General features: G+C 47.9%; 1 protein-coding gene across 1 annotated transcript in view; it reads left to right on the top strand.

Annotated features, from left to right (window-relative positions):
* LOC144686226 (receptor-type tyrosine-protein phosphatase-like N) overlaps positions 1 to 27435 on the top strand; it is a 357540-nt gene that overhangs the window by 46373 nt on the left and 283732 nt on the right. The window contains exon 10 of the mRNA XM_078551316.1: positions 10955 to 11019. Coding sequence (XP_078407442.1) covers positions 10955 to 11019 — 65 coding nt within the window. The remainder of the gene's footprint in view (positions 1 to 10954; positions 11020 to 27435) is intronic.

Below are 27435 nucleotides of genomic sequence, written 5' to 3'. Positions count from 1 at the left end.
ATAGCCAGATTGTGAAGGGCACAACACACTGAGATAATGTGGGAAACTCTGTTGGGAGTGTATTGGAGTGAGCCACCTGAGTGGTCCAAGCATCTGAAATGCATCTTCAGAAGCCCTGTGGACTGCTCTATAAGGGAGCGTGTGGATCTGTGAGCAGCGTGGTACATCTCCTCGGAACGACTGAAGAATGAGAGGTGACCTCTTTGAAACGTACAAGATACTTGAAGGAATAGACAGGGTAGATGCCAGTGTGATGTTTCCCCTGGTCGGGGAGTCTAGAACCAGGGGGCACAATTTCACAATAAGAGAGAAGCCACTTAGGACCGAGATGAGGAGACATTTCTTTACTCAGAGAGTTGTGAATCTTTGGAGCTCTCGATCCCAGTGGGCTGTGGAAACTCAGTCATTGAGTATGTTTAAGGCAGATGTTGATAGATTTCTGATTAACAATAATGTAAAGGGCTATGGGGAGAGTGTGGGTAAAAGGCATTAACGTGTTCGATCAGCCATGATCGTATTGAATGGCGGAGCTGGCTCAACGGGCTGAATGGCCTACTCCTGTTCCTATGACTGAGGGTGACACACCAGTGTCACCAGCCAATGTTTCTGTGGGTATCCCTTATCCTCAAGCAGCCATCCCTGCAGACGTAATGAGGAACGGGACTAACGTTTCAAGTCCGTATGACTCCTCATATTAGACTCGAAACGTTAACTCTGTTTCTCTCTCCACAGATGCTGCCAGACCTGCTGAGTTTCAGATTTCTGGCGTCCACAGTATTTTGCTTTTCCAAAAAGCAGATGCTTTCATTCTTTGTACCAAAGGGCACCAAAAATGCATCTAATGCAGCATTTTGAGAGGATCAATATTGAAAATACTATTTTACACCTGTTGGTAACGAGGGGCACTGGTGTAGAATATTCACTGCAGAAATTAAGAGGGAAATTAGAGGAGATATTTCTGCGTAGAGGGTTATTAGAACATCAATGGTTATTGTAGTTAGAGATGAAGGTTTAAAATTCTCATCATGTTCAAACCCCTCCATGGCATCGACCCCTTCCCAATCTCTGTAACCTCCTCCAGCCCCTACAAACCTCAGAGATCTGTGTTCCTCCATCTCTGGCCTCTCTTCCGCCACTCCTTTCACACCACAGTTAGTGGTTGCACCATTATTCAGCAGAAGTCCAAGGCAAGAGAGGGTAATCATAAAGTTAGAGTTGGGCACTCAGAGGTGATGTCAGGAAGTAGGTTTAAGGTAACTGGCAAAGCATTCTGGACCATAACTCACTGCATAACAAAAATTCTCATCTCCCCTCCTACAACTGGGATTATGTAGTAACTGAGGCAGCAAGTAATCTAAGTTTAGATTCTGAGAATTCAGTAGAGAAAAAACTGTTCAGCCTTGATGGGGGTTTGGGTGGCTTCAGCTAAGGGATTGGAATGGCTGGGCGTTCGTGGCTGCCTCCTGTTAATGGGACAAAGCCCGCTTGATTGGCACCACATCCACAAACATTCACTCCCTCCACCACTGACACACACTGGCTGCAGTGTGGACCATCTACAAGATGCACTGCAGCAACTCACCAAGGCTCCTTAGACACAACCTTCCAAACCCACGACCACTATCATCTAGAAGGACAAGGGCAGCAGATAGATGGGAACCCCACCACCTGGAAGTTCCCCTCCAAGCCACTCACCATCCTGACTTGGAAATATATCGCCGTCCCTTCACTGTCGCTGGGTCAAAATCCTGGAACTCCCTCCCTAACAGCACTGTGGATGTACCTACACCACATGGACTGCAGCGGTTCAAGAAGGTGGCTCACCACCACCTTCTCACGGGGCAATTAGGGATAGGCAATAAATGCTGGCCCAGCCAACGAAGCCTACACCCCATGAATGAAAAAATGGGATGTGGGTATTGCTGGCAAGGCCAGCATTTCTTGCCCATCCTTAAATGCCCTGGTGAAGGTGCTGGTGAGCCGCCACCTTGAGTACAAGTGAGTGGGTGAGATTTTCCGTTTCTAAAGTCAAGGGACTTTTGGCCAATCTCGGTCCCCACCGGCAACGGCGCCCGCCACTGGCGGGACCAGGAAACCCCGGCCTGTGTCTTGCTCGGCTATTTCAGAGGGGCAGCTAAGAGTCGACCACATTGCTGTGGGTCTGGAGTCACCTGTAGGCCAGACTGGGTAAGGACGGCAGATTTCCTTCCCTAAAGGACATTAGTGAACCAGATGGGTTTTTACAACTCTCATGATCACTATTAACAAGAGAAGCATTTTATTCATTCATTAATCAATTGAATTGAATTTAAATTCACCCAGCTGCTGTGGACATTTGAACTCCTGTCTCTAGAGAATTAGTCGAGGCCTCTAGTTTACTAGTCCAGTAACATTGCCGCTATTCTACTGTACCCACGACAGTGAGCAGCTTCACCTGTGAAGACCCCCTGGAAGGATTGGGGACACTGTACAGCAGTTTCTGATGAAGCCAAACTGTAAGTGAGCAGTGATTCAAAATTCCAAGAACACTGGGGAAAGAGACAAAAAATTTTTAAGTCTCATCAAAATGCAAAGCAAGATTGTTAATTTGCCGGAGGTTAATTTAATTCAGGAGTCAGCAGGTGGCCTGGCGAGCTTGTGGCACACATTGTCAGAGCAAGTTAATGGAAAACAGAGTGGCTGCTCTTGATGATAGAGGAACGGACGGTGTGCAGTGCTACCGTTATATTAAGGAGGATGAGTTCTTAATTCACCTTTTTAACATTTAAATATTATCATCAAACCGTTCCCTTGATTGAGATGATGCACGGCCGGGTTTAAACCCCACAGTGAGTCAATAGGGAAACGTGTTCTCTGGTTGAGGCCAAGGAGGTACAGACGGACTCAATGGGACAGTGAAAGTAGACCAGTGGTGGAACCTTTGTTTAGCTGAAAACGGGGAGAGGCACAGGGTGACGGATGAGTGTCGATCAGCCTGGGAGCATTTCCACCTATGTGAACAATTGGAAACATCCTCAGGAAGGGGGTTAAGATGTACAACCCTCCGAGATATCTCTGCTGCCCTAATCCTGGCCTCTTGTATATCCTTGGTTTTAATCACTCCACCATTGACAGCCCCGCCTTCAACTACTTCCCCCAGCTACCATGGAGCATTAATCTTGGTGTTGTAAGGTTGACCGAGTTTAATGAGATGGTTGATCTGCAGACACTTCTTGGGTAGAAGCATTAAGTTTATTTACAATATACTCAGCAGCAGCTACACATCTGCTTTCAACTTGAAACCACATCTCTACACTGACTCCGAGGTAGCCCATGCTATTCTCCTATCGGTTACTACAGATCATGTAACCTTCCTTAACAAGTATTAACCTTAAAGGTACATTGCACACTAAAGAAAACCATAATTACTACTCTTGGCCTCAGGGTTACTAGTCTAGTGACATTACCACTATGTCATCATCTCTCCCTAAACCAAAGGACCTTTCTATGGTACAGGCTATGAAATTTTTTTATACGCGTTCATGGGATGGGGGCGTCACGGGCTAGGCCAGCATTTTATTGCCCATCCCTAATTGCCCTCGAGAACTTGAGCAGCTTGCTAGGCCATTTCAGAGGGAAGGAAATCTGCCGACCTTGCCTTGCCTGGAGTCACATGTAGGCCAGTTAAGGACGGTCAATTTCCTTCCCTGAAAGAAAGTGGCTTTTAACAACAATCGGCAATGGTTTCATGGTCGTCATTTAGACTTTTAATTCCAGATTTCTGTTGAATTTAAATTCCACCATCTGCTGGACTAGTGATCCAGAGACCCAGGGCAATGCTCCAGGCATTATCCTGGGTCTCTGGATTACTAGTCCAGCGACAACACCGCTACGCCATCGATCCCAAATTCAGCCGACACTCCTGAATATTCAACCATTTTAGCCTCATTGTAACTTGGCACCAATACTCCAATCCTCTCCTCCCCCACCCCCATTATACACCAAAGGAATTGAATCCTCTGGGGTGTTTACTCTCCAACTACCCCCTTTTTTTCATATATGCACCATTCCTAACTGGATATTTATTGAGTTCTTTTCCTTGAGTAATTAATTGTCTCCGTTTCCATTGTGACCAATCACAAGCAGAAGCCGACATTCACCATTTAGTGACATGAGCATTAGGCACTGGATTAGGCCATTCAGCCCCTTGAGCCTGCTCTGCCATTCAGTAAGAGCATAGTGGACCTTTCACAGTAACTCAACTTTCTCACTATATCCTTGTGTCCCTTTTTATTCCCTTAATGTCCAGAAATTCTGAGATTCTGGACCTCGTGGTGTGTTCAACTTTCACGGGGCCCAAAACAGCCCTGTTTCTTTTCGTGCATTAGTGCAATTGCCGGCTATCTCACCTGTAACACGTAACCCCTTCTCTTTTTGACAGTATGCCTCCAATTGGTTTTTGCACCAATCTGTATATTTTGTTTCAGTAACCGAGTCATTGGAATCGATGGATTTGGCAGCTCCGAGGGCACTCATCCCACTCATCGGACCTGTGCCAGCTCTCTCTGGAACAGGAGGAGGCCATTCAGCCCCTCCAGCCTGTTACACCATTCAATCAAACCATGGCTGATTTGTATCTCCACTCCATCTACCCACCTTGGTAGCGTAACCCCTAATAAGCTTGTCCAAAACAAGTCTTATCAGTCAGAGTTTTGAAACTTTTGATTGACCCCCAGCCTCAACAGCTTTCTTGGGCGGTGGTTGGGAGACCATTCCAGGTTCCCACTCCCCTTTGTGTGACGAAGTGCTTCCTGTTGCCATTCTTGAACAGCCTGGCTCTAATTTTAAGGTTATTCCCCCTTTTTCTGGATTCTTCTGCCCCCCCTTCCCCCCACAAGAGGAAATAGTTTCCTCTCTATTTACCCTTCAACTCCAATTATCGTAAACACCTCAATTGGCGAGATGGTATTGTGGTGACAATGCTATTGGGCTAGTAATCCAGAGGCCCAACTAATGCTCTGGGGACATGGGTTCAAATCCCACCATGGCAGCTGGTGAAATTTAAATTCAATTCATAAACCTGGATTATAAAGCTAGTCGATTGCCAGTTGTTGTAATAACCCACCTGGTTCACTCGTACCCTTTCCGGAAGGAAATCTGCTGTTCTTACCTGGTCTGCCCTACGTGTGACTCCAGACCCACAGCAATGTGGTTGATTATTAACTGCCCCCTGAAATAGGCGAGCAAGACACTCAGTTCAAGGACAATTGGGGATGGGTAACGAATGCTGGCCTTGCCAACGACACCCACGCCCCATCAAAGAATGAAGAAGATCACCCTTAATATTCTACACTCGAGCAAATTTAGGCTCAATCTGTGTAACCTGTCCATTTAGGCCTGGTGCCATTCTGAGCAGTTATTCTCTTCCCCAGTGAGCAGTGTAGGCTGGGTCACTGAATACAGTCAAGGCTGAGTTTCTATGTTTGACTGACAATCGGATCAAGAGTTATGGGGGGTGGGGGCAGACAGGAGAGTGAAGTTGAGGCCACAATCAGTTGCCTTATCGAACAGCAGAGCAGGCTCGAGGGGCCGAATGGCCTACTCCTATTTCCTACGTTCTTTACTCCGTCATAGTGCTGCCCATCTTGGTGTCCATTGGCAGATTTCACCCTGTGAGCCCCGATCCCAGTGTTAATCCCCCACCTTCTAGTAGCTGTATGGACACGGACTAACTGGGAATTTTCACCAGTCAGCACCAACAGTGAGAATTGATAAATTGGTGCTAAGACACAAGCGATGTTTAAAACTCGGTGTGAGATCAGTGCCAGTCTGGGTGGATGTTTCACATTTTTCATATCAGTTTCACTCCCAGTTTGTGGCACCCAGAGCAAAGCTATTAAAGCAAACCGTTTGTATAGTTTAATTCTTTAATCTATCCCAGGGCAGCCGGGGAGAAAGGAGAGGGTGAATTTTTAATTTTCTCATAAACCTGAAGGATATCTGAAAGAGGAAGACACAAATGTCAGCATTGACTAATAAATCACAGCACGGGGTTAGATACAGAGTAAAGCTCCCTCTACACTGTCCCCATGAAACACTCCCAGGACAGGTACAGCACGGGGTTAGATACAGAGTAAAGCTCCCTCTACACTGTCCCCATCAAACACTCCCAGGACAGGTACAGCACGGGGTTAGATACAGAGTAAAGCTCCCTCTGCACTGTCCCCATCAAACACTCCCAGGACAGGTACAGCACGGGGTTAGATACAGAGTAAAGCTCCCTCTACACTGTCCCCATCAAACACTCCCAGGACAGGTACAGCACGGGGTTAGATACAGAGTAAAGCTCCCTCTACACTGTATCTAACCCTGTGCTGTACCTACCCTAGGAGTGAAAGGTCCATTTTCTATATGCTAGCAGGAGTCAGCAATGAGCTGCAGCTGAGGGAGTGTGCACACACAAGCCTGGTTTGCATACTGAAGCTCCATGACTGAAGTTGGAGTGGTTTTGGTTTTCGATTGATGGTGGCGTGGGTTGAACACTTTCCTGCCTATGACCTCCCCACTATCATAAGGTCAGAAGTGGGGATGTTCGCTGATGATTGCACAATGTTCAGCACCATTCACAACTCCTCAGATAATGAAGCAGTCCATGTCCAAATGCAGCAAGACCTGGACAATATCCAGGCTTGGGCTGACAAGTGGCAAGTAACATTTGCACCACACAAGTGTCAGACAATGGCCATCTCCAACAAGAGAGAATCTAACCATCACCCCTAGATGTTCAATGGCATTACCATCACTGAGTTCCCCACTATCAACATCCTGGGGATTACCATTGACCAGACACTGAACTGGACTAGCCATATAAATACTGTGGCTACAAGAGCAGGTCAGAGGCTGGGAATCGTCTGACGAGTAACTCACCTCCTGCCTCCCCAAAGCCTGTCCACCATCTACAAGGCACAAGTCAGGAGTGTGATGGAATACTCCCCACTTGCCTGGATGAGTGCAGCTCCCACAACACTCAAGGAGCTTGACACCGTCCAGGACAAAGCAACCTGCTTGATTGGCATCACATCCACAAACATTCACTCCCTCCACCACCGATGCACAGTAGCAGCAGTGTGTACCATCTACAAGACGAACTGCAGGAATTCACCAAGGTTCCTTAGACAGCACCTTCCAAACCCATGATCACTACCATCTAGAAGGACAAGGGCAGCAGATAGATGGGAACACCACCACCTGGAAGTTCTCCTCCAAGTCACTCACCATCCTCTCTTGGAAATATATCGCCGTTCCTTCACTGTCACTGGGTCAAAATCCTGGAACTCCCTCCCTAATAGCACCCCATGGGCTGCAGCGTTTCAAGAAGGCAGCTCACCACCACCTTCGCAGGGGCAACTAGGGACGGGCAATAAATGCTGGCCCAGCCAGCGATGCCTACATCCCATGAGTGAATAAAATAATAATTCTGTGGACTATCTCCATGCCTCTGGGTAATTTGCTGGAGGTGAGGTGCAGGATTACAATGAGGAAAATGGAGACGAGAGTCAGTGCAATGACACAGCCTTGTTTGACTCCAGTTTACACTGAGACGGCGTCTGTGGTGGCTCCGCTGGTGAGGATCACAGCGTGTGTGTCGTCTTGGAGGAAGAGGAGGATGGCGGCGAATTTCTGAGGGCGTGAAGAGATCATGGACTCATGGAGACGCTGGCCTGTGACCGACCGAAACGGAGAAGGCCCGTTCACTAAGGCACCGAGCACATCGAGAGACTTCACCGGGAACGTGCAGGGGCAAAGTCGAGGTGTCGGGGGGGGAGGGCGCAAACCTCCAAACAACCCATCCACCCAACCCCTTCAAGCACCATCTGCCCCACATGTGGCAGAGTCTGCAGATCGCACATTGGCGCATCAGCCATCCCAGACCCCATCGAATCGGAGTGGGAACAAGTCATCCTCGATCCCGAGGGACTGCCTAAGGAGGAGGAGGATACCTTCTCCAATCCCTGCAAATTCGACTGTTGGGGCGAAATGGTGAATATTAAGATTGAAAAAGAGTTCCACTGTATCTACAAACCTTTCCTCCTTTTGTGGTCTGATTCACCTCATTGTCTTTAATCTGAAAGTTTAATAGGATAAGAAGTTATTCATTCCACCCCATACCTGTGCCATTGCTCGGCCCGACACTAGGCTTCCCTGTTCTAATCCCATCTCACTGCTCTTCTTTTCCTGGACTTTAATATTTCTCCTCTTCGTCCTATTTATCACATTCCCTCTCAGTGTGATTAACACAGCTTCAACAGGCAGTTGGGGACCATCGTTCGACATTCAAGTAATTTTTTTTCTGCTTATGGCGCTGACACTCGGGGCGGAGTTTCACCCAGCCTGACAGGAAACATGGCGGCTGGGCCTACTTCAACCGTGGGAGAGGCCTCACGTCAGTCTTCCAGCGGCTGCAAAACCTCCCGCAATTAACTGGAGCAGGCCGTGTGGGCGACACCCTCAAACAGCGGGATGTCAATTAGGCTCATCACTGAGCCAATTGACACCAATTACTCCTGAGCCCACCAGACTTTAGTGGTGGCCCTGGGATTAAATGCCAGTGGCACAAGTTTTCCTGTGTCTCCCGGAGGGTTGGCCTGGTGAAGCGGGTTTGCTTGCAGCCTTCAGGAGCCGAGGGGGTTTGGCGAGGAGAGGGGGGGTGGGGTCACTTTTTCAAAGGCACTTAGTGCCTGATTGAGGGACCTGATCCCCCCACCCCCACCCCCCCCACCCCCCCATCTAGACTCACACTGAGTCTGGAAATCCAGCGATTGAGTAAATCCCTGTACCGCCAAGGGCAGCAGGCCCCAATCACAGCGGCACTGCAGGCTGTAGGGTGAGGGGTCAACGTCAGAAAGACGCGTGATGCTGATGTAATGATGGTGTCCGACCACAGGACCAAGCAGTCAGCGAGATTGTGAGGAGATCAGAAGCTCTTACCCTGTGTGGAGATCCAAATGTGTAAACACTTCCTGTAAATAAATAGCTCTGGTTAAAAAGAGCATGGAATTGAGCAGCATACTTTTGGAAGACTAGACAATCCCCAAATCCTGGTCTTAAACCCCCTACCGCATAACCCAACACCGGCCACTGATTGGCTGGTAGCTCCCAGTGGATCGATTTTCTGTCCCCAGGGCCCTAATTCTGGGGGAAGGCCTGATCCTGGCCAGGATTAGGCCCCCCCTCCCCCACAGAAATGATTGGGGTTGGGGGGTGGGGTCTGACACCGATTGTCCAATCGGTGGATGGAATCCCCATTGGGAACGTTAAATGCTGCCCGCCGTTTCTGACCCCTTTTGCCTGATCCAGACAGTCGCTGTGATCTTTCACCATTTATCAGCCGCAGCCCTTTCACAATTTGGAACCCTCCCCACGAGCTCATTTACTTTGAGCTAGTGTCACTGAAAATCAAGCCTGCTGATTTATCATTACCACGTTGCTGTTTGCGGGATCTTGCTGTGTGAAAATTGGCTGCCACGTTTCCTACATTATAAGAGTGACTGAATTTCAAACGAGTTCTTCATTGGCTATAAAGTGCATTTGGATAGCCTGAGGTCATGAAAGGTGCTATAGAAATGCAAGCCTTTGTTTGTACCTTTCTGTCTCTCGTGCACACTCTCGCACGCACTGTGCACGCTCTCTCTCTCTCTCGGTTACTGTCCGGCGCAGTACGGCTCGATGCGAATTCTGCCCAATGGTGAAAGGTCTCGCTTATTTACTACTTTATTTCAGCACCTTCCTGATCTGCAAGAGATTCCCGGGTCAGCGAGTTGCGTCGCTGAAGTGCAGCAAACCGCCAGTCTGCGCACGGCATGGTCCGACCAGAGTCTTGTAAATGAGATAAATGACAGTTCAAGTGCGTTTGTAGAGAGATAAATAAGGGCCGGGACGTTGGGCGGAGACCCTGTTCTTCGAGTTGCAGCATGGGGGTTGCTCGTATGCAGCTGAGTGGACAGGGATGGCCGCGGATTAACTTCTTATTCGGGTGACAGGATTCTCCCTTATTATTACAATGGAGTGTCGGTCCATAGATCACGATGTCCAAAAGTGGGCCTTGACCCACAGCGCGCTCTGACCCTGATAATGGAATGACGCACGGCGCTGCTGTTTTACTTTATTCTTTCATGGCAAGGCCAGCGTTTCTTTCCCATCCCTAATGGCCCTTAAGCTGAGTGGCTTTCTCAGCCATTTCACAGGGGCAGTTAAGAGTCAACCACATTGCTGTGGGCCTGGAGTCACATGTAGGCCAGACCAGGTAAGGGCGGCAGAAACTCACCAAGGCTCCTTCGACAGCACCTCCCAAACCCATGACCACTACAGTCTTGAAGGACAAGGGCAGCAGATACATGGGAACACCACCACCTGGAAGTTTCCCTCCAAGCCATTCACCATCCTGACTTGGAAATATATCGGCCGTTCCTTCACTGTCGCTGGGTCAAAATCCTGGAACTCCCTCCCTAACAGCACTGTGGGTGTACCTACACCACATGGACTGCAGCGGTTCAAGAAGGCAGCTCACCCCCACCTTCTCAAGGGCAACTAGGGATGGGCAACAAATGCTGGCCCAGCCAGCAATACTCACATCCCGTGAATGAATAAAAAATCTTTCCTTTTCTAAAGGGCATTCACAAACCAGGTGGGTTTTTATGACAATTCCAGATGTTTGGATTTAAATTGCACCAGCTGCTATGGTGGGATTTGAACCCCTGTCCAAGAGCACTAGCCTGGGCCCTCTAGATCATTAGTCTAGTGGCATTACCATGATGTCAATGTGAATGAGTAATTATTCTTAGTGGTTGTGTAGTAATCCTTGTCACATTATGGGTGTGCAATGCCTTGTGTCACTGGGTGTCCTATATCACAGGGTACTGGGTGTGTAGTAACTCGTCCACTGTACAGAAATGTGTTTCCTTTTTCCCTCTTTCAGTTGCTGACAAGACGCTCTTGGAAGCCGAGACTGGTTTGAAAATCGTGCAGGCGGGCGTGGGTGAGGTAAGTGGCAGCATTGTGCTTCTCCAGTTTCCCATGCTGACCGGGCACCGCGGTTTCAGGCAAGGCAGCTGGGTACAGAGTGTAGACGGGTGAGTGTAACCGACCAACAGGGCCCCCAGACGCTCACTAAGAGCTTCATTTAACTGTAACATCACTTCCACCCCTGCACGTCCCCACATCAAAGTCCAGCTGCCGCAGTTTTGTCCACTCGCTGAATCCATCAACGTCTCTTTGTCACCCTATCTACGCGGTTTACTGTGTCGCCTATATGTGTTTGGAATGGGCGACACTGTGGGCAACTCCGTACTGGTGCACTTACAACCCCACCCCCCTCAGGGTCCCAGCAGATGAAACAGTTTGGAGCCTGAGAGCATCAAAGGACATTGGCGCTAAGCATGAAACAAGACACATTTACAGGCCGGTTAATTCACGGCCCATTTATACAAAAAAAAAGGCTGGCTCTCAGGCGATCTCTGCGCTTGCCTTTCTCTTTCCAGCTCCCTTCCTTCCCATTGTGTTGACTAATTGGGGAGGTGTTGCAGTTCAAAGGCAGTGACCTTCTAAAAGGAGAATAATGCCCTGATTATATTCCAATTCATTTCCCGTTTCCTCTTTGTTCCAAGGGATAATTCAGCTCCTGTGGAAACATTGCTTGTGCACAAGGTCTGAACATGCAAGGGCGCTTAAAGAGCTCCTCAATATAGAACAGCAAATTGCTTTACAACAACAACTTGCATTCACTGCAGTGCCTTTCATGTAGTGAGACACTTCAGAACAACAACTTATATTTATATAGTGCCGCCAACCTAATGAAACTTGCCAACTCGCTTCACAGGAGCATTATCAAACAAATTATGGCACTGAGTCACATAGAGTCATTGTGGCACAGATGGAGACCATTCGGCCCATCGAGTCCATGCCAGCTCTCAGTGGAGGAATCCAGTCAGTCCCATTCCCCTGCTCTACCCCCATAGCCCTGCAAGTTTATTCCCCTCAAGTACCCGTCCAGTGTCTTTTCGAAATGGTGTCCAGGGCACAATTTCAAAGTTTGTGGACAATATGGAACTTGTGAACTGTGAGGATGATAGTGTAGAACTTCAAAAAGACAGACTAGTTGGTGGATACACTTTGGAAGGAGTAAGTTGACAAGGAAGTATTCAATGAACGGCATGACACTAGGAAGTTCTGAGGAACAAAGGGACCTTGGTGTGTGTGTCCATAGATCTCTGAAGGCAGAGGGGCATGTTAGTGGGGTGTTGAAAAAGGCATATGGGACACTCGCCTTTATCAATTGAGCCATAGATTACAAAAGTAGGGAGGTCATGTTGTAGTTGTATAGAACCTTGGTGAGGCTACAGCTGGAGTACTGTGTGCACCACATTATAGGAAGGATGTGATTGCACTGGAGGGAGTGCAGAGGAGATTCACCAGGTTGTTGCCTGGGATGAAACATTTAAGTTATGAAGAGAGGTAGGATAGAGTTGGGTTGTTTTTGTTGGAGCAGAGAAGACTGAGGGGCGACCTGATCGAGGTGTACAAGATAATGAGGGGCATGGACAGGGTGGATAGGGAGCAGCTGTTCCCCTTAGTTGAAGGGTCAGTCACGAGGGGACATAAGTTCAAGGTGAGGGGCAGGAGGTTTAAGGGGATGTGAGGAAAAACTTTTTTACCCAGAGGGTGGTGACGGTCTGGAATGCGCTGCCTGGGAGGGTGGTGGAGGCGGGTTGCCTCACATCCTTTAAAAAGTACCTGGATGAGCACTTGGCACGTCATAACATTCAAGGCTATGGGCCAAGTGCTGGTAAATGGGATTAGGTAGGTAGGTCAGGTGTTTCTCACATGTCGGTGCAGACTCGATGGGCCGAAGGGCCTCTTCTGCCCTGTGTGATTCTGTGATTCTGTGAATGGGTGGACAGGTGGCAGATGAAGTTCCATGCAGAGAAATGTGAAGTTGTTCATTTTGACAGAAGAGAACATGGAGAGACAGGATAAAATTGGGGTGCAAATCTAAAGGGAATGCAAGGGCAGAGGGACTTGGGTCCTAAAGTGCATAAATCATTGAAGGTGGATGGACAGGTTGAGAGAATGGTTAATAAAGCATACAGTATCCCAGGCTTTATTAATAGGGGCATGGAGTACAAGAGCAAGGGAGTTATGTTGAACTTGTAAAAGTATAGTTTGGTCTCAGCTGGAGTATTGTGTCCAGTTCTGGGCACCGCAATTTAGGAAGGATGTGAAGGCATTAGAAAGAGTGCAGAAAAGATTCACGAGAATGGTTGCAGGGATGAGGAACTTCAGTTATGAAGATAGATTGGAGAAGTTAGGACTATTTTCCTTGGAGAAAAGAAGGTCGAGAGGAGATTTGATAGCAGTATTAAAAATCATGATGGGCCTGGACGGAGTAGATTCCCACTTGTGAAAGGATCGAGAATGAGAGGACACAGATTTAAAGTAATTGGCAAAAGAAGCAAAAGTGATATGAGGAAAAACTTCTTCACGCAGTGAGTGGTTAAGGCATGGAATGCACTGCCTGAGTGTGGTGGAGGCAGGTTCAATCGAAGCATTCGAAAGGGATTTAGACTGTTATCTGAAAAGGAAGAGTGTGCAGGGTTACGGGGAGAAGGTGGTGGAATGGCACCAGGTGAGTTGCTCATTCGGAGAGCCGGCGCAGAATGGGCCGAATGGCCTCCTTCTGCACTGTAACAATTCTGTGACTGTGCAAAGTCATTAATGGTGAACATTACTACCCTCTGCGTTTTTGATAAAAAAGTTCTTCCTGACATCCCCCCCAACCCTGCCGTATCTCCAGCTCAAAACCTTAAATCTCTTTCTCCCATTCCTTGTACCATCAGTTAGGGGGAGCAGTCTTTCTTTGCCTACCTTATCTAAACCTGTCATAATCTTGTACACCTCTATCAAATCTCTCCTCAATCCATTGCTCCAAGGAGAACAGCCCCGCATTAGGAGACATTTGGTCAGATGACCCAACACTTGGTCAAAGAGGCAGGTTTTAAGGAGTGTCTTAAAGGGGGAAAGCGAGGTAGAGAGGTATAGGAAGGGAAGTCCAGAGCTTGGAATTGGGGATGCTCAAGAGGCTGGAATTAGATGAGCAGGGATATCTTGGGGGGCTGTGGGGCTGGAGGAGATTATGTGGATAGGGAGGGGTGAGGCCATGGAGGAATTTGAAAACGGGGATGAGAATTTTAAAATTAAGGCTTCGCTTGATGGGGAGCCAGTGTCGGTCAGCGAGCACGCGGGTGATAGGGGAATGGGACTTGTTGCAAGTTAAGGAATGGACAGCGGAGTTTTGGATAACCACAGGCTTGCAGAGGGTAGAATGTGGGAGACCAACCAGGATACCGCTGGGATAGTCTAGAGGTAACAAGAGCAGGAATGACAGTTTAGCAGCAGATGAGCTGAAACAAGGACAATGTCGAGCAATGTTACAGAGGTGAAAATAGACAGTCTTAGTGATGGCGTGGTGATGAGGCCGGAAAAGCTCATCTTGGGATCAAGTGTGACACCAAGGCTGCAAGCTGACTGGCTTCACCTCAGACTGTTGCCAGGTAAAGAAATGGAGTCAGTCGCTAGGAGGGGGAACCAAAAACAATGTCTTCGGTCTTCCCAATATTTCATTGGAGGAAATTTCTGCTCATCCAGTGTTGGGTGTCTGATAATTTAGCGACAGTGGAGGAGTCGTGAGAGGTGGCAGTGAGGTAGAGCTGGGTGTTGACAGTGTGCCTGTTAAAACTAATGCCCTGCCTTCAGATGATGTCGCCAAGGGGAAGCATGTAGATGAGAAATGTAAGTGAGGTGAGAGTGGCTGCTCTTGACAATCAAGGCAGCATTTGACCGAGTGTGGCATCAAGGAGCCCTAGCAAAACTGGAGTCAGTGGGAATCAGGGGGAAAACTCTCCACTGGGTGGAGTCATACCTAGCACAAAGGAAGATGGTTGTGGTTGTTGGAGGTCAGTCATCTCAGTCCCAGGACATCACTGCAGGAGTTCCTCAGGGTAGTGTCCTAGGCCCAATCATCTTCAACTGCTTCATCAATGACCTTCCTTCCATCATAAGGTCAGAAGTGGGGATGTTCACTGATGATTACACAATGTTCAGCACCATTCACAACTCCTCAGATACTGAAGCAGTCCATGTCCAAATTCAGCAAGACCTGGACAATATCCAGGCTGACAAGTGGCAAGTAATATTCATGCCACACAAGTGCCAGACAATGACCAGCTCCAACAAGAGAGAATTTAACCATTGCCCCTTGATGTTCAATGGCATTACCATTACTGAATCCCCTGCTACCTCCTGGGGATTACCATTGACCAAAAACTGAACTGGATTAGCCATATAAATACTGTGGTTACAAGAGTAGGTCAGAGTCTAGGAATAGGAGTAACTCACCACCTGATCCCCCAAAGCCTATCCACCATCTGCAAGGCATAAGTTGGGAGTGTGATGGAATACTCCCCACTTGCCTGGATGAGTGCAGCTCCCACAACACTCAAGAAGCTTGACCACCGTCCAGGACAAAGCAGCCCACTTGACTGGCACTCCACCCATAAACATTCACTTCCTCCACCACTGATGCACAGTAGCAGCAGTGTGTACCATCTACAAGATGCACTGCAAATACTCACCTTAGGTGCTTCTTAGACAGCACCTTTCAAACCCACGACCACTACCATCTAGAAGAACAAGGGCAGCAGATATGTGGGAAACCACCACCTGGAAGTTCCCCTCCAAGCAATTCACCATCCTGACTTGGAAATATATCGCCGTTCCTTCACTGTCGCTGGGTCAAAATCCTGGAACACCCACCCTAACAGCACTGTGGGTGTACCTACACCACACGGACTGCAGCGGCTCAAGAAGGCAGCTCACCACCACTTTCTCAAGGGCAGTTAGGGATGGGCAATAAATGCTGGACTAGCCAGCAAAGCCCATGTCTCATAAATGAATTTTAAAAATAGACGGGCCAAGAACAGTGCAGGAGCAGGAAGCGAAACCATTGTAAGTGATTCTCTGGCTACGATGAGATCGATAAGAACGTAAGCAGGTGGGAGCAGGTCCCACCCAGCTGGACGACAGTGGAGAGGCGTTGGGAGGAGGATGGTGTGGTCAAACCGTGTCAGAGGCTGCAGACAGGACGAGGAGGACAAGGAGGGAAAGTTTACCTTTGGCACAGTCACATAGGATGTCACTTGTGACTTTGATAGGAGCTGTTTCTGTACTGAGGCAGGGACAGAAACCTGATTGGAGGGATTCAAACATGGACTGCTAGGAAAGAGCTTTTGGGAGGTGACAACACGTTCAAGATGTTTGGAGAGGAAAGGGGGGTTGGCGATGGTGAGGAGGGGGCGGGGGGGTGATGAGGGTAGATTTAAAGGAGAGAGGGACAACACCTGAACAGAGAGAAGCATTTACAATATAGGCTAACATAGGAGCAGGAGGGGAAGTTGGGTGGTCAGCAGTTTAGTGGGAGTAGGATCAATGGAGCAGGAGGTGAGTCTCGGGGTAAGATGAGCATAAAGAGGGCGAGAGGGACGATAGGGGAGAAACTAGAGAAAGATGTGAGTTAAAGGTTAGGACACGGGAACTTTAGAGGCAGTTTAGCCCAGTGGGCTGTTGTATGTTCAGTAGTTCTCTAGAAGAGGCTCTGAGTCTTGTATGATTGAACATTAAGTGTTTATTAATAACACATAACTATATACATATATAGCCCATATAGGCATAGCCCAAACTCTGAGCTAACTCCATGCTTGCTTCTACACAGGTCTCTGTCCAGTCCACAACTGCCCTTAGTCTCAGGTCATGTGTCTCTTTACATCACACTGTTTCCCAGTCCCACATTGACCCTTGCCATTGCCAGATACCCTTATACTACATGGGCCAATGGAATGGGGGGGACACGGCAGAGGCAGCCAATCAGATGATCTTGATTTTAATGACAAAGAAGCCCGCGAGCTCCTTGACCTCCTTATTGGAGGCGGAAGGAAAGAGGTGTTTAAGAAGAGAGGTGTCAGTCGAGAAAAGATGGGAGGGTTAGCTTTGCATTCCAGGATGGTTTTAGCAGGCGAGAGCGGGAACTGATGGTGTTCTAGGTGGTCCAGTCAGATCTGGTGTTTATCGTGGTGTTTGACATCAAGACGCACCAGGGGATTTTAGAATAGATGATCAGGAGTTTGGCTAAGGAGCGTCATAGAGGAGAGAGAGGTTCACTGAGGGAATTCCAGGGCTCAGGGTCCCCGCAGCTGAAGGTATAGCTACCAGCGGTGGAATGAAGGAAGTCTGGCATGTGCTAGAGACCAGAATTGGAGAAGTACAGAAACCTAAGGGTTTGTTAGAATGGAAGAAGTTACAGAAGAAGGAGCGAGAAAAGTGTCCTGTTTATCAGGCCAAGTAGAATGGATCAAACCCCACTCCTGGACTTGACCACATAAACGAGATTCATACTCCAGTGCAGTACTGAGGAAGTGCTTCAACCTCGATGTCAAACCAAAGCCTATCAATCTTCCCAGGAGGACCTACAGATCCCTGGCTGTTATTTTGAAGAAGGGTAGGGGTGTATCCCCACTGTCCTGGGCCAATATCAATCTGTCAATTAGCATCACTTAAAAAAAAAGAGCAGATGATCTGATTGCTTATCTATTTCTGAATCTGGCTGTGTACAAATTGGCTGCTGCATTTCCGACATCACAACAAGGTCTACCCTTCAAAAGTACTGCACGGGGAGGATATCCCCCTCGTCGGGTGGGTGTGCACGTGTGCAGGGGAGCGCGCACTGACAGCTCCCTGAATGCACAGAGCTGCCTCTGGGAGCTGGAGATTTTTAACATTAAAAATAAAGATTTCAAAAATAAGGAGAATTTGCTACCGCACAAAGTAGTTGAGGCCAAAACATTGTATGTTTTCAAGAAGGGGTTAGACGTAGCTCTTGGGGCGAAAGGTGTCAAAGGGTATGGGGAGAAAGCGGGGAGCAGGCTATGGAGTTGGATGATCAGCCATGATCATGATGAATGACGGAGCAGGCTCGAAGGGCCAAATGGCCTACTCCTGCTCCTGGTTTCTATGTTTCTATGAAAACATGTTCCCTCATGTGACGTCGTCACGTGAGCAGGGTCATGTTGAAAATGAGGGTTCAAATTTTTTATTTTTTTTTGAATCACTGTTTGAAACCTGGTCCCACCCGTGGATGAGGTTTCGCAAAAAACACAAAGGCCGCTTGGCCTTTTCGCCCGCCTGCCAACCGTAAGGACGGGCAGGGAAAAATTTCACTTTAATTAATTGATTAATGGGCTTAAGAACCCTCTTAATTGTCGGCGGGTGCACTGCTGACCGAAATATCGCGCGAGAGCACAATGATGTCGGGGCGCTCGCCCACCGACAATTAAGAGGGCCGTTAAGCCCATTAATCCATTAATTAAAGTGAAATTTTTTCACTTGGTGCACTATTTCATGCTCGTGTGTGTCCAGTGTGTGCCCGCTTGCCGAGCTGAAAATCCTGCCCAATGTCTGTAAAGCATTTTGGGACATCCTGAGGATGTGAAAGGTGCTATAGAAATGGAAGTTGGGTCTTTCTACATTCCCATGTCAGCCAGGAGACAAATACGAACAGCCATTTTAATCGCTCCACCATTGGCGGCTGTGCCTTCAGCTGCCTGGGCCCTAAGCTCCTTAAACCTCTCCAGCTCTCTATCCCTCTGTACTGCTCTAAGCCATTGTGAAAAGCTGCAACTGTGACCAACCTTTTGGTCACTTGTTCTCCCAAGATGGGACTTCCGGTACAACTAGCTAATGCCCCCTGCGGTTCAGTGACAAACTCTGCTTTATACCGTTCCTGTGAAGCACCTTGGGGCATTTTATTATGTTAAAGCGAACACTCTTTGAGCAATAAATTATATTTGGAAACGCACCCACACTGAATGTAATTCCTCCAACTCCCTTATAGAACATTTTATATCCTAGTCATACTGTAGTCAATGAGATCCACCTCAGGAGAGATCTCTTCATTGCCCAGTTCAAAGAACCTTTGACCCTTAGCCCACTGCCAAGGCCGATTGTGGATCACGATCTTGTTCAATAGATCACCTGTGTTTTGGGCCAAATCGCTTTATTTGATGGTCATTTTGTTCCAAACTGGTTCAAGTTACCTCAGTGAGATTTAGTGACCTCAGTCCAATCTAAACCTAAACCCCTGAATCTCTGCTCTTCTACATCATTCAGCTTTCCCTCGTTCATGGTATAGTTATTATATATAGTTATTGTTTTTAACAATTTTTCCCCACTGCCGCTTATCCCCCTCATGCTGTAACTCCCCCATGCCCACTGCCCAATCATATTTCAAACTCCGCCAGTCTTTGGTGGTGCTGTTATTTTTTCACTTGTATATTTTTTAAACACTTCCCATCTTTTAAGGGAAGAAAATCTTTCTAAACCCCGTTTTGGATTTACATTTTTGAGTACGTGAGTTGCCTTGTCTTCCTTACCATGAGGTAATAAGGCATAACCCTGGTATAGTGGTCATAGTCCTGATCTGAACGAGTAGATTATTGAGTTTGGTCCCATTATGGGCCCATAGCCCTCAGCACAAGGTCTTGTGGCCACACTGGGTAGTGTTCCTGAGCCAGAAGCTGCGGGTTCGAATCCCACTCCAGCCCAAGGGAGGTCTGTTCATAGTGTGGCCAAACAGGTCAAGTATTAACCTGCAGATCCTTCCAACCAACATCAGTGGTAGGTAGCAACAGCGGGAGAGGTTTCTGATCAGCCATGTGATGGAAAGACACCTGTGCCAGCAACTCTGGCTCTGAGTGACACACCAGCGCCATCCCTCAATGCACTTGCCTAACAAAAATCTATCCATCTCAGCCTTGAAAGCGCCACCTGAACACCAGGCTTGAAAGCTTTTTAATGGGGGATGGGAGGGAATTCCAGATATTCACAACCCTTATTGTGCACAAGTGCTTCCTGAACAACCCAGCTCTAATCTTAAGGTTATTTCCCTCTTTTTTTAAAAAATTGTTTCATGGGATGTGGGCGTCGCTGGCTAGGCCAGCATTTATTGCCCATCCCTAGTTGTCCTTGAGAAGATGGTGGTGAGCTGCCTTCTCGAACCGCTGCAGTCCATGTGGTGTAGGTACACCCACAGTGCTGTTAGGGAGGGAGTTCTAGGACTTTGACCCAGTGACAGTGAAGGAACGGCCGATATTTTTCCAAGTCAGGATGGTGAGAGTCTTGGAGGGGAACTTGCAGATGGTGGTGTTCCCATCTATCTGCTGCCCTTGTCCTTCTAGATGGTAAAGGTCATGAGTTTGGAAGGTGCTGTCAAAGGACCCTTGGTGAGTTCCTGCAGTGCATCTTCTGGATGGCACACACTGCTGCTACTGTGCACCGGTTGTGGAGGGAGCAAATGTTTGTGGATCTGGTGCCAATCAAGTGCATTCGTCCAGGCAAGTGGAGAGTTTTCCATCACACTCCTGACTTGTGCCTGGTAGATGGTGGACAGGCTTTGGGGAGTCAGGAGGTGAGTTACCCTCTGTAAAATTCCCAGCTTCTGACCTGCTCTTGTAGCCACAGTCTTTATTTGATTAGTCTAGTTCAGTTTCGGGTCAATGGCAATGCCCAGGATGCTGATGCCCCTGTGCTCAGCGACTTACACTGGCTCCTGGCCTGGAAACACCTTAATTTTAAAATTCTCATCCTTGCTTTCAAATCCCTCCATAGCCTCACCCCCTCCCTAACTCTGTAACCTCCTCCAGTCCCACAACCCTCCAAGATCTCTGTGCTCCTCCAACTCTGGTTTCTTACACGTCCCCAAGTCAAATAGCTTCTCCAAACTGAAGATAGGGCAAGATTCCTCTTGAATGAATTTTCAGGAAACTGTTAGTTGTTTGGGTTTGTAATTATGAACTGAAAATGAAAGCGTAAGAGCGAAAGCAGGGGAACAAAGAACTGAAGATAGTTAACTCCTTATTGGTTGGAAGATTGAGGAGAGGGATGGGCCAATCATTTCAGACTGAGATGAGGAGAAATTACTTCACTCAAAGGATTGTGAATCTTTGGCGTTCTTTACCCCAGAGGGTGGAGGATGCCCTATCGTTGAATACATCTAAGGCTTTGATTGACAGATCTTTGGTCTCTCAGGGAATTAAGGGATATGGGGAGTGGGCAGGAAAGCGGAGTTGAAGCCCAAGATCAGCTGTGAATGGCGGAGCAGGTTTGACAGGCCATCTGGTCTACTCCTGCTCCTATTTCTGTTGTTATATTCTAGGCAATATGAGCTAAATTTTAAGGGGGGGGTGGTGGTTTAGCAACAGAGAAACTGTGGGTATATGTACGCATATTGTTGGTGGAGGCAGGACAAGTTGAGAAGGCTGTTATAAAAACTATATGGGAACTGTTGTTTTATTAATAAAGGCATAGAGTACAAAAGCAATAAAGTTATTGCTAATCCTTTAAAAATCACTGGTTAGGTGTCAGCTGGACTGCGCTGTCCATTTCTGAAGGCTGTCACGTGGAAACGTACAAGATTCTGAGGGGGCTTGACAGGGTAGATGCTGAGAAGGTGTTTCCACTCATGGGGGGGGAATCTCAAACTAGGGGACATAGTTACAGAATAAGGGGTCACTCATTTAAAGCGGAGACGCGGAGGAGTTTATCCCCTCAGAGGGTAGTGAATGTCTGGAATTCTCTACCTCAGAGAGTTGTGGAGGCTCGATCACAAAGTGGTTAAAGAGGAGGTAGATAGAGTTTTGAAATATCGGGGAGTTGAGGGCTATGAGGAGCTGGCACGAGAGAGGAGTTGAGGCCTGGGGCAGATCAGCCATGATCTTATTGAATGGTGGGGTGAGGGGGTGGGGGGGGGGGGGGCAGGCTTGAGGGGCCGAATGGCCTACTCCTGCTCCTGTTTCTTATGTTCTTTAGGAGGGAACAGAGGGGATTTATAGAATGGCACCCGTGATGAGGGACTTCAGTTGTGTGGAGAGACTGGAGAAGCAGGGGCTGTTCTGCAGAGAGCAGAGCAGGTTAAGGGGAGATTTAATAGAGGTGTTCAAAATCAGGAAGGATTTTGATCGAGTGAAAAGGAGAAACCGTTTCTACTGACAGGATGGTTCGGTAACCAGATGCACAGATTCAAAATCATTTGTAAAGAATCCATGGAGAAATGAGAGAGATTTTTGAAGAGGGAGCTGACCTAGTCTGGAATACACTACCTGGCAAGGCAGTGGAGGTAGATTCAATAGTGGAAAGAAAATGGATAAATACTTCAGGAGGAAGGCATGTTCAGGAGAAGGAGCAAGAGAGAGGGACTAATTGGATAGCTCTTCTAAAGAGCAGGCTGGCATAGGCATGATGGGATGAATGGCCTCCTCCTGCCCTCTAGGTATGATTCTATGGTTGTGAGTTGGAAAGTTGCTGGGGACCAGACAATGGAGAATCTGTCATTATGCAACAAACTCTCTGGGGACTGGCGTGGGTGGTGAGGCAGATTTAAGTCACCGTGCAGTTCCTGTGGAATGGTCAATCCTTCCGTCTGGCCGGAGACACCGGGCCCAGGTTTTTTTGTGCAGATGAGGTGTCAAACAACAACAACTTGCGTTTATATATCCACCTGTAACAGAGTAAGACGCCCTGAGATGTTTCACAGGAGTGACAATCAGACCGAATTTGACACTGAGCCACATAAGGAGACACTAGGACAGGTGACCAAAAGCTTGGTCCGTGGGGCAAGTTTTAAGGAACGCCTTAAAGTTGGTGCAGAGGTTTGGGGAGGAGTCCGTGGCCCAGGCAGCTGAAGGCACGGCTACCCTTGGTGGAACAATTCAGATTGAGGATGCTCGAGTAGCGGCCTGGTCCAATGGCACTGAGAAATAGTGAAGGTCCCCTGACCAATAACGCTCCTTCGACTAACACCACCAAAGAGAAAGCAGATCCAAAAAAATGGCCGTCACTATTGGTGGGCTCTTGCTGCACCTGGCTATATAAGGAATTCACTGCGTGCAGAACACAGCGAGACACAGGGCGCCATTTAAATGCAAGCGTCTTGCTAAGATGGATCCTGAGGCCTTTGAAATCTTAACGTGCGACTTTAACGTGTCAAACCCCCATTGGCTCACGTTTAGCAGACACCGGCGTATGAAGTGCCCGGCGTGTTAGTGTTGGCCTGAGGTGTTTGCTGGAGGCCAGCTCCACTCCGGAATATTTTGGTGTGGAAGTGAGATGGCTGTGTTCGTTCAACCCTTCCCTTCCCCAACCACCCCCACCCCTGCCTTCCATCCTCCCCATCCTTAAATAAACTAGGCCCTTTACGTATCAGTCATGACCTTATTAAGGTCCCCCTTCCCCCCCCCGCTTCCCGGGCATGGAAGAGTTAAATCCGGGGGGCTCCTGTGCATCAGGCAAACATCACATTTCTTTTTCCTTAATAAGTAGGCAGCGGGCAAAGAAAATCCTCCAGAGCTAATCTACAAAAACGGCCACAAACCGTCGGCAACATGTGAGGACGCTGCCATGGCAACCCTTTATTTGATGTGACACATGGCAGTAGAAAATGAATGGTGATGGGAGGCTTATAAGGAGGGTTCGGAGCAGTCTAGAGCATTGCAGGACCTCTCTCTCTCCCCGTCTCTCTCTCTCTCTCTCTCTCTCTCGCGCTCTCTCTCTCTCTCTCTCTCTCTCCCACCCCCCCACTCTACTCACTATCCCCTTGACTCTGTTGTATTCCCAACCTCCCTTCTTAACAAAGATCCCGGTGTACTGACTGACGAGCCGTGAGGTAAGCCAGCCATTAGCAAATATATTTTCTGTCTGCAGCCTGGCCAGCGTGATGACTTTTCACGCTCAGCACCCCGATGTGTAATTATGTTTTATTGTCTACGAGTGTGGGGGTGGAGGGGGGTGGGGTGGGGGGTGGGGGTGCAATGGGGGTGAGGGGAGCTGATCAGATTTGTGAAGATGTAGCTGGGGTGGGGAGGGGAGACTTTGGGGTGTTGGGGAGGGCGGAGAGAAGGCGGGGGGGGGGTGGTGGTGGGTGGGGGGTGAAATTGGTGGGCGCACTGCAAATCCTCGCAGGGCCTGTCACGTTGCCAGAGGGGAATTTTAGGAGAAGGTTGCAACCTTAACATTTACTGGTAAGCTCTGAACAAAATGGGGGCGGGGGCTGGTGGGGAGTTGGGGGGGAGAGTGGGGAACGTTTGAGGTGAACACACCTCAGGCTTTGGACGCATTTAAAGATGTAGGCTGGTTTGGGGGGGGTGATTTCAGCTTGAAATGAAGGTAGAGTGTGGGTCAAAGAGAAGCAAGTATGCGAACCCCCCAAAATATCGATCAGTTTAACACTGAGAGGTAACAGCCTGTCATGTAGTTTTTACAATGTGGTTTTGTACCATCAGTGAAAATTTGTTATTGAGAGGATTTTGTACTGTTGTTTCAATACCTTGTGTCTGTATATCGAACATACATCTAATGTACGCATATGTATTAATATACAGCTATGTGTTAATATTAAATGTTCACGTGAATGTATGTGCATGTACACATTTGTCTTAATAGATGTTTGCGCTTTTTATGCATGTAGACGAATAGATAGATAGCTGAATTTTTTAAATTTGCCTTCTTTCTACACTGATTCTGCTATCTGTATGAGATACCAACCACCAAACAGCTCAAAACTAAACAGTTTTTCTTGAAGAGGTTTATCTGTCTCCCAATTCCATTCATTGTTGGCACGACCGAGCTCCTGACCCCATGGGTGATGGTCTCTGCTTTCTCTGTCCTTCCTTTATAGAGCAACATTCCTGCATTCCCTCTTTTTTAAACATAGGATTCACCCACGCTCCCAATCCCTCTGTTCTCTCTAAGAATTCCCATATTGCTGATCCTCCTCTGGTGTAGAATTCCAGTCTTCCTAATCCCTCTTTAGCATAGAATTCCAATATTCCTAATCCCTCTTTAGCATAGAATTCTAAATATTTCTGATCTTTTTCCCTTGTAGAATTCTGAAATTCCCAATCCCCTGTTAATGTGGCATTTGAATATTTTCGTCCCTATTTAATGCAGAATTCTAATGTCCAAATTCATTTTTAATTTACAGTTCAGGTGTTGCCAATCCTCCTAATTTACACTTCCGATGTTCACAATCCCCTTTTAAAGTAGAATTCTGATATTCGCAGTCCCCCTCGGATGCACGATCCCTGATCCAGCAGGTACCACCCTGGCCAAAATGTACCTTCCAGGTTGATGAGTGGCCTTAGTTTTCCTTAAAATTGTTTGTCTGCGTCCACCTCGATACGGTCCATTCTTGTGCAGTTGTTATTATAGCCTTGGTAGTCACTGTAAACGGTTTGCCTGTAGATGTGGTCAGTGTTAAGGAGGTAAAATTACCGGAAGCGATTATTTGTGGAAAATATCTTTTCTTTTTAAAATTAAAAAAAAGTCCTTTCCTAACAAAGTATTTGCGCATTGATAAACGCCGTATCACCCCAACAGTTTGGGAAGGGAGTGAACATAGAGAGAGTCTTATGTTGAGTTTTCCCACCCATGTTAGGTCTCTCCTTTTGCCTTACACCTTGAGCGCAACCACAGGAACATAGCAATAGAAGGAAGCCATTCAGCCCCTCGAACCTGCTCTGCCATTCAGTCAAATCATGGGCTGATCTGTCTCTTAACCACCCCCCCTCCATCTGCCTTGGTTCCGCATGCCCTAACTTACAGAATTCTAGCACTCTCGGTTTAGAAATTTTCAGTTGATCTCAGCAGCCTATTGGGGGATCACGTTCTCGATTTCCACTCCCCTTTGTGTGAAGGCGTGTTTCCTGGCATCACCCCTGAACAGCCTGGCTGCAGTTTAAAGGTTCTACCCCCTTGTTCTGGGCTTGCCCACCAGAGGAAATAGATTGCCTCTCTCTCTCTCTCTCGACCCGACCAAATCCTTTAATCGCCTTACAAACACCTTAAATATCTGGCAGTAACACTTTCCCTTGCACAAATGGAAATCTGTGACCAATGAAATGAAACTGTTGTGAATCGTTCTCTGAATGGTATTCATGTTTGAGAAGGAAGGGGATTGTCAAGTGCCTTGCAGAGACAAACAGGCAGTTAAATAATATATTCTTGGTTTCCCACTCTTGTCACTGAGTGAGCAAAGGGGAATACCACCAACAACAAAACCTACTTGCATTTATATAGCACCTTTTAAATTAGTAAAACAGCCCACGGTTCTTCTCAGGACAGGAATGAGAATCTGACACCAAGGAGCCATCAGGACAGCTGACCAAACGCTTGACCAAAGCAGTAGATTTTAGGGAGAGTCTTTTTTTTGTATTCTTTCACAGGATGGCCAGCATTTATTGCCCATCCCTAATTGCCCTTGAGAAGCTGCCTTCTTGAACTGCTGCAGTCCATATTCCTTGTAGACTTTCTGGCGATTATAATACAACTGAGTGGCTTGCTCAGCCATATCAGAGGGCATTTAAGAGTTAACCACATTACTGGGGGTCTGGAGTCACATGTGGGCCAGACCAGGTAAGGACGGCAGATTTCCTTCCGTCAAGAACATTAGTGAACCAGATGGGTTTTTTGAGACATCATTAGACTTTTAATCCCAGATTTTTTTAAAATTCAAGTTCCACCAGCTGCCGTGATGGGTTTGGATACCGGGTCCCCAGAGCATTACCCGGTGTCTCTGGCTTACTAGGGTTACCACTACGCCACTGCCTTCCCATACAGGAGTGGAGTGAAATAGGGAGGGAATTCCAGAGCTTCAGGCCTAAGCTGCCAATGGTGGAGTGAAGGAAATCAGAGTGTTCAAGAGGCCAGAATTGGAGGAGCGCAGAAATGACGGAGGGTTGTGGGGGCAGTAGGAGGTTACAGAGATAGGGAGGGGATGTGGCCATCAAAGGATTCGAACACCAGGGATGAGAACTTTAAAATTGGACATCGCTTGTACCGGGAGCCAATGTAGCGAGCGCAGAGGCGATGGGGGAACGGGACTTGGTGCGAGTTAGGACGCAGGCAGTCGGGTTTCGGGTAAGCTCAGGTTTTTGGAGGGCGGAATATAGGTGGCCGACCAGGCTTGTATTGAAATCGTCAAGTCCAGAGCTAACAAAGGAAAGGATGAAGGTTTCAACAGCAGATGCGTTGAGGCAGGAGCAGAGTTGGGTGATATTACAGAGGTGGAAATAGGCGGTCTTAGTGACAGTGTGGTGATGTAATCAGAAGCTCACCTCGGGGACAAATATGAGACCAAAGTTGGGAATGGACTGCCTCAGTCTCAGACAGAGCGAGAGTTGATGCCTGGGGATAGGGGACAGAGTTTGGAGCGGGGACTGAAGACAGCGGCTTCACTCTTCCCGGTATTTAATTAGAGGAAATCTCTGCTCATCCAGAAACTTGGGCTTCACCCGCGTTCTT

The sequence above is a fragment of the Cetorhinus maximus genome, chromosome 11 (genome assembly GCF_964194155.1).
Source record: "Cetorhinus maximus chromosome 11, sCetMax3.hap1.1, whole genome shotgun sequence".
Taxonomy (NCBI): Eukaryota; Metazoa; Chordata; class Chondrichthyes; order Lamniformes; family Cetorhinidae; genus Cetorhinus; species Cetorhinus maximus.
The sequence above is the reverse complement of the archived record's forward strand: the minus strand, read 5'-3'. Positions and strand labels throughout refer to the sequence as shown.